Source organism: Mesocricetus auratus, unplaced genomic scaffold (genome assembly GCF_017639785.1).
Source record: "Mesocricetus auratus isolate SY011 unplaced genomic scaffold, BCM_Maur_2.0 Super-Scaffold_100015, whole genome shotgun sequence".
NCBI classification, from domain to species: domain Eukaryota; kingdom Metazoa; phylum Chordata; class Mammalia; order Rodentia; family Cricetidae; genus Mesocricetus; species Mesocricetus auratus.
This window is the reverse complement of record NW_024429198.1, coordinates 6,333,809-6,345,235: the sequence shown is the minus strand read 5'-3', so window position 1 is coordinate 6,345,235 and position 11,427 is coordinate 6,333,809. Positions and strand designations below refer to the sequence as shown.

The following is an 11,427-nucleotide window of genomic DNA, read 5'->3' as shown; positions in this document are numbered from 1 at the left end:
GGGCCCGTGGACACCCAGCCTTTCTCTTGGGCTCAGAGTCCATCAGCCTTGTGGACTGTGGGCATTAGGTGTTGACTTCCCAAAGCCTGGCTAATGCGCTTCAGCTTTTCTCATTATCAGTTTTACCTTTGGGAACACTATGAACTACAGTCTTCATGACTGCCATTTAATTTTGGCAGGTTGTACGATTTGAGGTTTTGGTGAGGCACCCAACACGAGGAGCTTTCTAGAGTGGGAAGCACAATAGTACATCTTGAATAACTCTGGGAGAAGAAGTGAGTGATTAGGACTTCTTTTATTTAAAGGGGTGATTATTCTGATGATCATAAAATATGTTTTCTTAAGCGTCCAGGCAAGCAAAGACATATTCAAGCCCAGAAAAGCATGAAGAGAGAGGGTGGGAAATACTCTCCCACTAGTAATCCCAGTGATTGCTTGTATCTCTGGGGCATAAAGCGGGATGGCTGAAGAGCAGTTACAGTTACTTTTTGAGATGGCTGATAGCCGGAAGGCACTGATGTTTCAGTAGTGACCAAAGAGAAAAGGGAAAATTTCTAGAGTAGAACAGATGGAGAGAAAGACCACTTCTGTGGGTCGGACACTTGAGAAAGGGTCTCAGGATAGAGACAGCCAAAGCTTCAGAAAACACAAAGGATAGTTACAGTTGTGAACAGGCAGAGCCCTGTAAATAGAAAATAAATCGTGTGTATGTGTGTGTGTGTGTGTGTGGTTTGTGCACGTGCATGAGAGAGAGACAGAGAGACAGAGACACAGGCGCAGAGAGACAGATATCACCATGTGAAACTGAGAAAAGCAGGATGGCGGAAGGTAGAGACTGAGGTAAAGGAAAGCAAATGAGCTGCTCAGAAAACACAATTAACACTGATGTCATTATTGAGTAAATTTGCAGTCCAGCCAGGCAGGTGTCCTGAGCCTGGAGACTGTACCGATTATTGGCACTGGGAGAATTCTGCCTTGTTTTCGACATTTGGCCACGATGTTGGTGGAACCCATTTTGAGAGGCTCCCATTTGAGTCTGCAGCTTCAGGAGTCAAGTGTCCCTGCATCATCCAGTTTATGGAATCGTCCAGGAAGGGTCAGGCGCTGATCCACCTTCTGTTTGCTTGGAGAGCCAGTCTAACTATAGGAGAGAGACTGAGTCAGAACCATAGGGGCTCCTTTCAGGGGGAAGTCAGTAGGAGTCACAGGGCAGACTGTTTCTCATTGGGTGCCATCAATCACTGATGTGAACTACCAGAGTTCCACAAAGGGGACTGAGTGACAGAAAGTGATTATCTATGAGAGCTGAGTTAACCTAAAGTCAGAGACTCAAAGGATGGAATATGGCAGTGTTCTGTAGGCATTGGTTACTGTATCCGTATGTGGCTTTCCTGTCTGAGGAGCAGATAGATGTTATGGAAACTAGGAATCATTAGCTAAATGCTTGTAGTTCATCCCATCTTCTGAGAAACTGGAGATCTGAGAGTAACTGTAGCTGCTTCTGCCCACAAAACCGTACCTAGATCTACAAATTCCAATGCAGAAATTCAAGGAACAGGAAAAACAAGACAACATGACTCCTTGAAAGAGTGAAATGTTCCACAATAACTGATTTTAATGATAGTAAAGTGGGAAAAATTATAGCCCAAATGGAAAAGAATCATGATAAGAACCATCAACAAATTCAAAGAAGAAATAAATTAACTCTCAAATAAATTAACAGAATATGAGTAAACTTCTGAGTAAGAGAAGGACAATCATGTACATGAAAGAATTCAACAAAGAGCTGGAAAGCAAAAACAGACAAACTGAAGTTTCAAAATTGAAAAGATTAATAAATCAAATAAAAACCCAGTTGAATCTTCACCAATAAAGTGGACCAACTGGAGGGTAGAATATCAGTGCTTGGAGATAGACAAATATAAATATTCAGATGATAATTAAGAAATAAAAACAGATACTGGAAGACTTCTGAGCCACCATTAAAAGGCCAAGTTTATGATTCAGAGAAAGAGAAGGAGAAGAGGAGGGTAGGTACAAACTAAAGTTTTAAGTAAAATAATAGAAATCTTGGGAAAGAGATACACTTCTAGGTACACGAGGCTACAAGAAACCTAGACACATGGGTTTCTATGTAACATGATGCTGCCTTGAAGCTTTCCACAGTCTTTACTCTTCCTGTGTGGTTAGTGTTTTTAACTATAATATAACATGGCTCTTCTCCCTTCCCTGCCCATCCTTATTCGTGGCTCTTAAAATCTTCATAATTATGAGAAGATGGAAAAGATTGAATCTCATTAGAAGAGTAGATAAGCCAGCAAAAATAGGAAAGGGTCAAATATCACAAAATCATCAGCAAATGGAAGGTATTAGTACATATCTTCCACTTATAACTCTGATGCTAATGGTATCGAGTGTCCAATTAAAAGACTCAAACTAGTGTATCTAGTACCCATCCCCAAATACAATACAACAAAATGACTCAGTTACTGCTTCCTAGATGTGCACGTAATTGGCCAAGAAAAACACATTTTAAAAGTAAAAATATAGAAAAGATATTCCCAATCAATCGAACCTGAATGAAAGCAGAAGAATCTACACTGTCTCATATCTAACAAAATTTTAAAACAAAATTAGTGAGATGTGATAAAGAAGGTTACATAATTTATATGGATAATGGAACAAATCTAGCAAGAGTATATAATGATTATAAACATGTACATACCAATGTTCAGCACACCCAGCTTTGTAAAACATACTATCAGTTTATAAAAGTATGTAGATATTGTTACTATAAGACAATTTAAAATAAGCATAATTGACACATTAGTGATACTGAATGATTTTATTACCTCATTTTCATCAACAGATGTGTCATCCAGAAAAAATTCAACAGAGAAACATCAGAGTAAAATGAAATTGTAGATCAAGTAGACTTAACAGCTAGCCAGAGAATGACACTCAAAGATTCAGAATATATATTATTTTCTGCATTCTACAGAAATGTATCCAAAATAGATATTTTAGGGCATAGGGCAAATTTCCTTAAATACAGGATTACACATCTGTGTTCATACTCATGAAATTTAGTGAACTATCCACAACATCACTTTTCACACAAAAGGAAGATCTGTTATGCATTTTATGTAGTTCTGGAAAGTCTTTGCCACTGTCTTAGCCCATGTAGCCTGATGTGAAATAGACTAAGTAATTTATGAAGTAGAAATACATTTCTCACTCCTGAAGACTATGGAGTCCGAGAGATGGTGTTGGCAGGCTTTTGTACATGTTAATGTCATGGTCCTCACATGGTTATTTTCATGCATCCTTACACAGAAGCAGGGCAAACAGGCTCCTTAGGTCTCTCTCCTAAAAGCACTAATCTCAAGAGGAGAAGGCCATTCTCATGATGTAATTGTCTCATTAATCATCTACAGACTATCACTTCCAGGATGCAGACTTGAATATGCAAATTTCAGGGGAGATAAGAAAACTCAGACCATGGCAGTCACTATTATTTTAGATACTCTGTTCTGTTCTCACCTGCTGATATTTTAATTACAGCATGTCACACCTTTTGAAATCATTCCACGGTTCTTTGAAGATTTTATGCTCTCACTCCACTTTGTTTTTTCTAGTTGCATTTTGGTTTAGGAAATTTCTATTGACATGTGCTTGCATACACTAATTCCTTTTTCAGTTGAATGTCATCTTCCAGAGTCTTTTAAAGGCCCTGCACATTTCTGTCGTGGTAAATTCACGTTTAGCACTTCTTTGATTCTCTTTGAGAGTTTCTTTCTTTCATGATAGTACCCATATGACATTATACGTGTTCTTTTTCATTAGAATCTTTAACGTATTAAGTGTAGTTATTTAAAATTGTCTGATAATGACAATAGTTACATATCCAAGTCTGGTTCTTACTTTTGCTTCATCTCCTCAGATATTACATTTTATCTTGACACTTTAGCATCTTTTGTTTTTTTTAAATGAAACCTGCTGTGAGATGTATGATAAGATAATGTATAATGATTTCTGAGGCCAAGAGACGTTTAGTATGAGATTTTATGTTAGTCTAGTTAGAAATGGACTCTTTAATATTTTCCATAGCTTAAGAACTAGAGAATTAAAATTTCCCAGGTATGTTTTGTTTTGATTTGTTTTTGTCAAAGTGAGCTGACCTAAAATTCATGATCCCTTTGCCTCAGCCTCCCATGATGGATATTTATCTTTGACTTGCCCTCAGAATACTTTTAAAAAATTAGAATTGGGGGTAGAAGGTCTTTTTAAAATTATCATTTATTATCTATTTAGTGTGTGTGCACATGTATGTGTGTGTGCACATGTGTGTGTGTGTGTGTGGAGCATATGCATATCATTCATACGGAGGCCAGAGGACAACTTTCATGAGTCAGTTCTCTTCTTTTCAGGGGAACAAGCTCCTTGGTAGCAGTTTCCACCCATGGAGCCATCTCTACAGCCTGGCCACTCTTTTAACCATAAGCTATAGATGCACACTGTCATCCTAGAACCTTATGATTGACTTCTGTCTTTCAGTGCGTGCATGACTCTGGAGTGGGACTTCACAGTTACTTTTCTGACAGAGTAATTAAGAAACAAAAAGAAGCCATACAAACAAAACACCCCTGTCTGTTCTCTTTGCCAGCTTCAGCCTAGCTATTGAAGCCCCCCTTTTTGTTACCTGTTCTTTTTTATTGTTTTCTACCTTAGTTGTGACAGAAGAGTAGGGGTTATTGCCCCACTCAATACTGGGCTTTGTAAAGTCACTCTGCTGGAGACCAGATTTCTGCTAAATCGAAGGTACTAAATGGGAGTGGGGTGGGTATTTGATCCATGTTTGACCTCTACCTGAAGCCATTTCCAAGATAATGTATTCCTCAAATGTAGAGTATATTTTATCAGATAGGGAGATTTGAGAATTTTCCTTGAACATAAAAACTGGGCAAATTTCATCGGTGAGTGACTGTAAGGGGAGATTGGTACGCAGGTTTACCACTTATCTATTAGTTAAGTTCTGAGTGCAAACGAACTTTGCCTTTGCCTCCAAGGCCTTTTACCAGTGCCAGAGCAAGGTCCAGTGAGAGTTACTAAAGGTAAATGCCAGCATTCCCAAAGTTGTCCTCTACATCTGCAGCTCTTGGGGTCTATGGAATAGAAGGAGAATGCTTCTTTCTGGAAAGTTTTTGGTGAGGTAAAAGTCACATAAAACCTCGTATTATAGGCATTCCATTTCAGCATTATTGGACTGTAAGGAATGATATGTACAGGACTACAAATAGAAAGCATAAGGAACAGTACCTAAGTGGAGTTGTGGTTCAGAACCAGTTTCATGCAATCCTGATTTTCTGGGAGAGTGGCACAAAGTGCAAAGACCTCTAGACAGGTCCTAGCAGAATGACTGGGCTTGCTCCTTCTTAAAAAGCCACATCTACAGAGACCTGGGACACAGGTTTGTCTGCCGAACTCCAATACCCAAGAGCCCACACAGTGCTCCCGTATTGCTTAATCATGCTAGCAAGTGTCTGATACACAAATGCTCATTCAAAGAATTACTTTTTGTTATTCTTTTTAGTTGTTATAAAAATTAACAGGCTTTGCCAGGTGGTGGTGGCACACGCCTTTAATCTCAGCACTTGGGAGGCAGAGGCAGGCGGATCTCTGTTAGTCTGAGGCCAGCCTAGTCTGCAGAGTGAGTTCCAGGCCAGCCAGGACTACATGGAGAAACCCTGTCTTGAAAAACAGACAAACAAACAAACAAATGAAAATAACAGGTTTCATTTTGACATATATATATATATATATTTCATTTTGACATATATCACTATACTTTGCTCCTGTTTGGCCATCCACACCCTGTCTTCCTGTCCTGCTTCATGTTTCCCACCTAGATTTCTATATGGGAGAGACACCACAAACTACTTATTAAAGTATTATTTAGTAATGGATGTGGTAGAGTTGCTGACAGATACTCTTAATGAAGAAGGTCTGTACTTACAAAGACAGCTTATAATTTATTTTTCAGTAAACTGCATGGTAGGAAACTTTGAGAGGATTGGCCTTCCTCTTAGCAGGTGTAATTTTCAAGTTGCTCTTTCTTTTGAACTTCCTAATCAAGGCAAATTATTCCTTCCAACTCAGCAGAATGAGATTTCTAAGAACCTGCCTACTCACTCCTGTTGTTCCTGTGTGTGTGGGAAACTGTCTCTAAATGTGGAGGCCTCATATACAGTGAGGCAACTGTGAAGGATCTTCAATTAATACCTGTTCCTATAATGATTATTACAGAATTAGACTGATTCATATCATTCAGGATGCAAAAGACAAAGAAAAAATGCTTTCAACGAAGAAAAGAAAACTGTCCTTATAAAGACACAAATCTCCATTGGAAGTGGTAAATGGAAACCCAGCTATGCATTCATAAGACACACCTGAAATATGGTGATAGAACTATTTGAAGGGATGGTAAGAAATTCACTACACAAAAGAGCATAAGAGCATGAGAGTCAGAAAAAAAAGATGCTATGATCAAGGAATCACTGGAGACCAAAGGGATCAAAACTAACAATGAAGGGCTAAACTTACTAGAACAGTGTTTCTCAACCCATGGATTGTGACCCCCACAGTGTCACATATCAGATACCCTGCATATTAGATATTTACATTGTGATTCATAACAGTAACAAAATTACAGTTAAAAAGTATCAATATGGTGGTGGTGGGATCACCAAAACATAAGGAACTGTATTAGTGGGTTGCAGCATTAAGAATGTGAAAAACCACTGTACTAGAAGGATTGAGAGTTTAAGCCAATACACATCTAACAATATCGCTTGCAGATATATAAAGCAGAGTTGGCAGAACCATAAGAAAAAGAAATCTTTAAACTATGTTTTTAATTTATCTGTGATCACTTCAGAAAACTCTATCTTAAGCACTGAATGATGAGTCTCATAACTGCAAAAGCCCCAATTTAAAAAAGCAAATTAGAACTAATAAAATGGCCCAAATACTCCATGAACAAGTGATGCTTTCTCAAGAATACAATGGTAAATTAGCCCCCAAATATTTCTCTGAACAATTTTATTCATTCATTAATGTAAAAGAGTCACATGCTTATAATAATTATCAAAGGAGGAACATAAACAAGGGTTCGTATAATTGCTACATGACATCATACGTCTAAAAGCAAATGTTTAGCTGCGCTTTTGTTGAAAGTCAGGAGAAGGGAAGAAGCCTTTTCTATCTGCTCACATTCATTCACCATGTATTGGAAACACTAGTACAAGTAATAGATTGTGAAAGAGAAATAAGAAGTGTAAGTATTGGAAAGAAGAGATAAAGTTGTTTTTTGAGGGTATACTTGTGAAAATTAGAAGACCCAAGAAAACCTACAAATTCTAAGAACTGATAGAGTTCACTAAAGTTGCAACATAAAAGATAAATATTAAAAAAGTACACATTTACATCCAGGAATAACTGCTTAGGATAGGATTTTTTTTTCATAAGGTGCCAATGACAATAGCAACAAAACTTAGCAGTGGCATAGAAATAAGTTTTATATAACCAGCACAAATGCTCAAGGCTAATGCAAGCAAAGCAAGGGATCACACAAGCAAGGGACAATGTCTAAATTTTCAACTTCTCGTGGAATTAATACACAACTTTAATACATAACAGTCTAGTTCCCAGCACAAGAGTTTAGGAGATATCTCAAAATTTTGATGGTAACTGACTGAACAGAATGCTTTGTGGAAGGGGTATATTGATGTGGGAATTGATTTGCTGGATAGTCAGATTTTGTCCGAGACATAGGAATAATACTAGAGCACCAGGGTAGGAGTAGACAGAAACACACATCAAGATTTGTTAAATGCATGACATGGCAAAAGAAATATATAACACAAGCAGGTAACGAATGAGTTATTCATATATGAGATGGATTTACCAGGGAAAAGAACATTAAAATAATAGCAATATTTCATTTTGTACTTATCAAATTGCCAAAAAAGAAAACATATGAAATATGATTTAGTTGTTGCTTTTTTTTAACTCTTTGGGGCCTGCCACCTAATAAGTACATGGAGACTTATTCTTACTTACAAATGCCCAGCCTTAGGTTGGCTTGTTTCTAGCTAGCTTTTCTAATTTATATTATCCTGTTTCTCTTTAACTACATTTTGCCTCTGGGAATTTAACCTTTCTTTATTCTATATATCTTTCTTTCATTCTTACTCTGTGGCTGGTTGTGTGGTTGTGTGGCTGGCCCCTAGAGTCCTCCTCTACTCTTTCATTTTTTTTGCTCCTCACTTTTCTTTCATGTCTAGATTTCTCCTCCTACTTATTCTCTCTTCTGGCAGCCCCATCTATCCCTCTTTTGGCTAGCTATTGGTTGTTCAACTCTTTATTAGACCAATCAGGTGTTTTAAGCAGGCAAAATAATACAACTTTACAGAGTTAAACAAATGCAATATAAAAGAATACAACACATCTTTGCAACATTAAACAAATATTCCACAGCATAAACAAATGTAACACATCTTAAGCTAATATTCCACAACAATACCAGGTGATTATAAAAATGGGGAAGATTGGAGTCTCACACATGGATGGGACAGGTATATTTGTGCAATTGCTTTGGAGCTAGCAATTTGTTAGTATCTAGGGAATTCAAATGTATACTTCTTATATTACCCTCAACATTTTTATCATGGAGAAACCCTGAAAACTCTTTACAATTGCATTCAGCAGATAGAACCAATAAGTGGAAGCTACTTGCAACCTAAAAATCCCAATGATAAACAAAAAATCCAAAGTACATATTAATATCTGTCTATAACCACCTCAGAAAATTTTATCTCAAGTGGCAAGGAGATGAATCTTACAGATGTAAAAATACATAAAATTTGGATGATTGCACATATCACTTACTGAAATGTGTAGACGAGGTAAATGTAGTTTTTAAAACATAAGGAGGGCCGGGCGGTGGTGGCGCACGCCTTTAATCCCAGCACTCGGGAGGCAGAGGCAGGCAGATCTCTGTGAGTTCGAGGCTGGGCTGGACCGATAGCCTCCAAAACAATACAGAGAAACCCTGTCTCGAAAAAACAAAAAACAAAAAACAAAAAACAAAAAAAACAAACAAAAACCAAAAAAAAAACATAAGGAGAATATAAAACAAATGCAAGATTGTGGGTAAAACTGAATGGAGGAGTAAAGAATTTAGTTTTGAAGAATATGTATGATAGCATCTGTGATGTTTCCTTGATTAAAAAACGATATGCAACATGTAAGGAGAAATATTGATATTGAGGGAATTTGATGTTCATAAATAGGTGTTTGTTATATTTTTCTATGTAATTTCCAGGCATTTATGAAATACTTTATTCAATAAAAATATGGTTTAATTATTAATGAGATTTTAAATGAAGAGGTAGGGTAATTCTAGGTTGGAAGGAGCTAACATAAGAAAATGTCAACTCTGTCACTACGATTTTATAGTTTCACAATCTGATTGCATCTCACATTTGGAAATTCTCCTAATGATTGTTCTTGGTTGTTCCCAGGAGAAGATCCAAGGAACTTCTGGGTGCTTCCAGTCGTGTTTGCATTTTCAAGATTGAATTTGGCAAATGAATAAAGACAAGGAACATGAGGGCAGTGGGAAGAGACGTAGAAACTTAGTCTATTTGGAAGTATGACTCAGATGCGATTTAGAATTAGAAGAAAAATAAGAGAAGGTGTTGAAAGGCGAGTAAAAAATTTTGTCTGTGGAAAAACATGCCATAGATGAGTGGCCTCAAATAAAATGTTTTAGTATGTGCTTCAATATTTTAGTTCCAGAATGCCATTTTCCTCTTTCTTAAAAATAAACCAAAACCAAATCAAACCAAACCAAAAATGAGTTCCAATAAAGACTGTTAAAGAAAGATCTTGCTTCAAGTTCCATTTTTCATTTAATATGTGGTATAAGTACATACCAGCAAACAACTTATTAAAATGAATTTAAACTAAACACTGTTACCATTGCAAAAACATTGATGCTGAAAAAAGACCGGAAAATGTATCATGACCTCACGTAATTCAGCACATTACTAGTATTGCTCATGTAAAATAAACCTACTGGAAATATCATTTAAGGTTACCTTCTAAGTTTCAAGAAGCAAACACCATTCTAAACATGCACTGGCGGTATTTAGAGCCTTTTCTTAACACACATATAAAATTCCTATTAGTTTTCTTCCACCCCTCAATAACTAACATCCAACTGGTGTTTTGGCGATCTTCTATACTTAAAAGTATTTTATAAAACTCAGAGCTTTAAGTCAGTTTGTAAAGAGCACACTTTAATATGAATCTACCTGTTACAAAAAGAGAAGAAAGTTTAATGTTCCCAGGGATGGCTGGAGTTGTGCACTATGGTGTGGGAGGAGTGTAACATAAAGGAATCATAATTTTAGAAGTTAAGAATTCTGGATTTCACAATATCAGAAATTGGTTGGATTTCACCTGCACATTTTAGGGAAGATATAAAACCCGCCAGGAGATTTTCTTTCCAAATTCTGTAATGCCTTGGGCGGGGGGAATTGTTTAATGACATTATTTCTTATCTTCTGCACACCAAGAAGGAAGTTGCATCTTCCAGCTTTTAAATAGCAAGATGGGGACTTAGACTGTATAGTTGGAGGAGGATTATATGGATTCAGGTTCTAGACCTGATTCTGGCAAGATGTGGCAATGTGAGTTCCTGATTTCTCTCAGAAAAGCACAGACAATACATTCAGAAAACATGTTACCTCAGGCAAATTAGAAAATACACACGAGCCTTAGAATTAAAGGCAGATAGTTCCGATAGAAGCACAGAAAAGTTAGTGCTGCTTTGCTCAAAGCCCAGCTTTAGAGTCTGGTAGTCAACATGAGAAAGAGTGTCTGTTGTCTAATTAAGACACAACATTAGAGGATTAACAGAGGCAGAACAGAGGTTTTAAATAATCCTAAGCATACCTTGCACACTTCTGTAACATAGAACGAGTGATGGGTAATTCTAGATCAGAATCTTTGAAAGGTAAAGATTATCCACTCATGCTTAGTCTGATGGAATTTGTCAGAAAATAGTGTTAATAATAGTGATGAATCACACTGTTCAAAGTGATTCCATTTACCTTTTGACGGGCTGGTTCTTCCTTTATTTTAATAAGCTCCCCATATTTGATCTCTGTAAACTCAATTTTCATCTTACTTTGTTTCTATCAACTTCCCATATGACACAAATGAGATAAAGGAGGGGGATTTTTGCCTTATCGTTGGTGAGCACAAGTGGTAAAATTTCTCTCATTCAATTTTATGAGCATTTTTGACTATAGATCATTAAATGCTTTAAAAAGTCTTCAGTAAAATCTCTTTAGCCAT

The 11,427-nt window shown here is 36.9% G+C and overlaps 1 protein-coding gene across 2 annotated transcripts in view; it reads right to left on the bottom strand.

The window, feature by feature from the left end:
* Positions 1 to 276: 276 nt before the first annotated feature.
* The window catches only part of Prlr (prolactin receptor), a 174,558-nt gene continuing 163,407 nt past the window's right edge, over positions 277 to 11,427 (bottom strand). The window contains exon 10 of one of the 2 annotated variants that reach the window (XM_021231780.2): positions 277 to 1,137. In XM_021231780.2, coding sequence (XP_021087439.1) covers positions 1,045 to 1,137 — 93 coding nt within the window. In that variant the 3' untranslated portion in view covers positions 277 to 1,044. Of the gene's footprint in view, positions 1,142 to 11,427 lie in introns of both variants that reach the window. The other variant, XM_021231781.2, reaches the window with a different exon arrangement.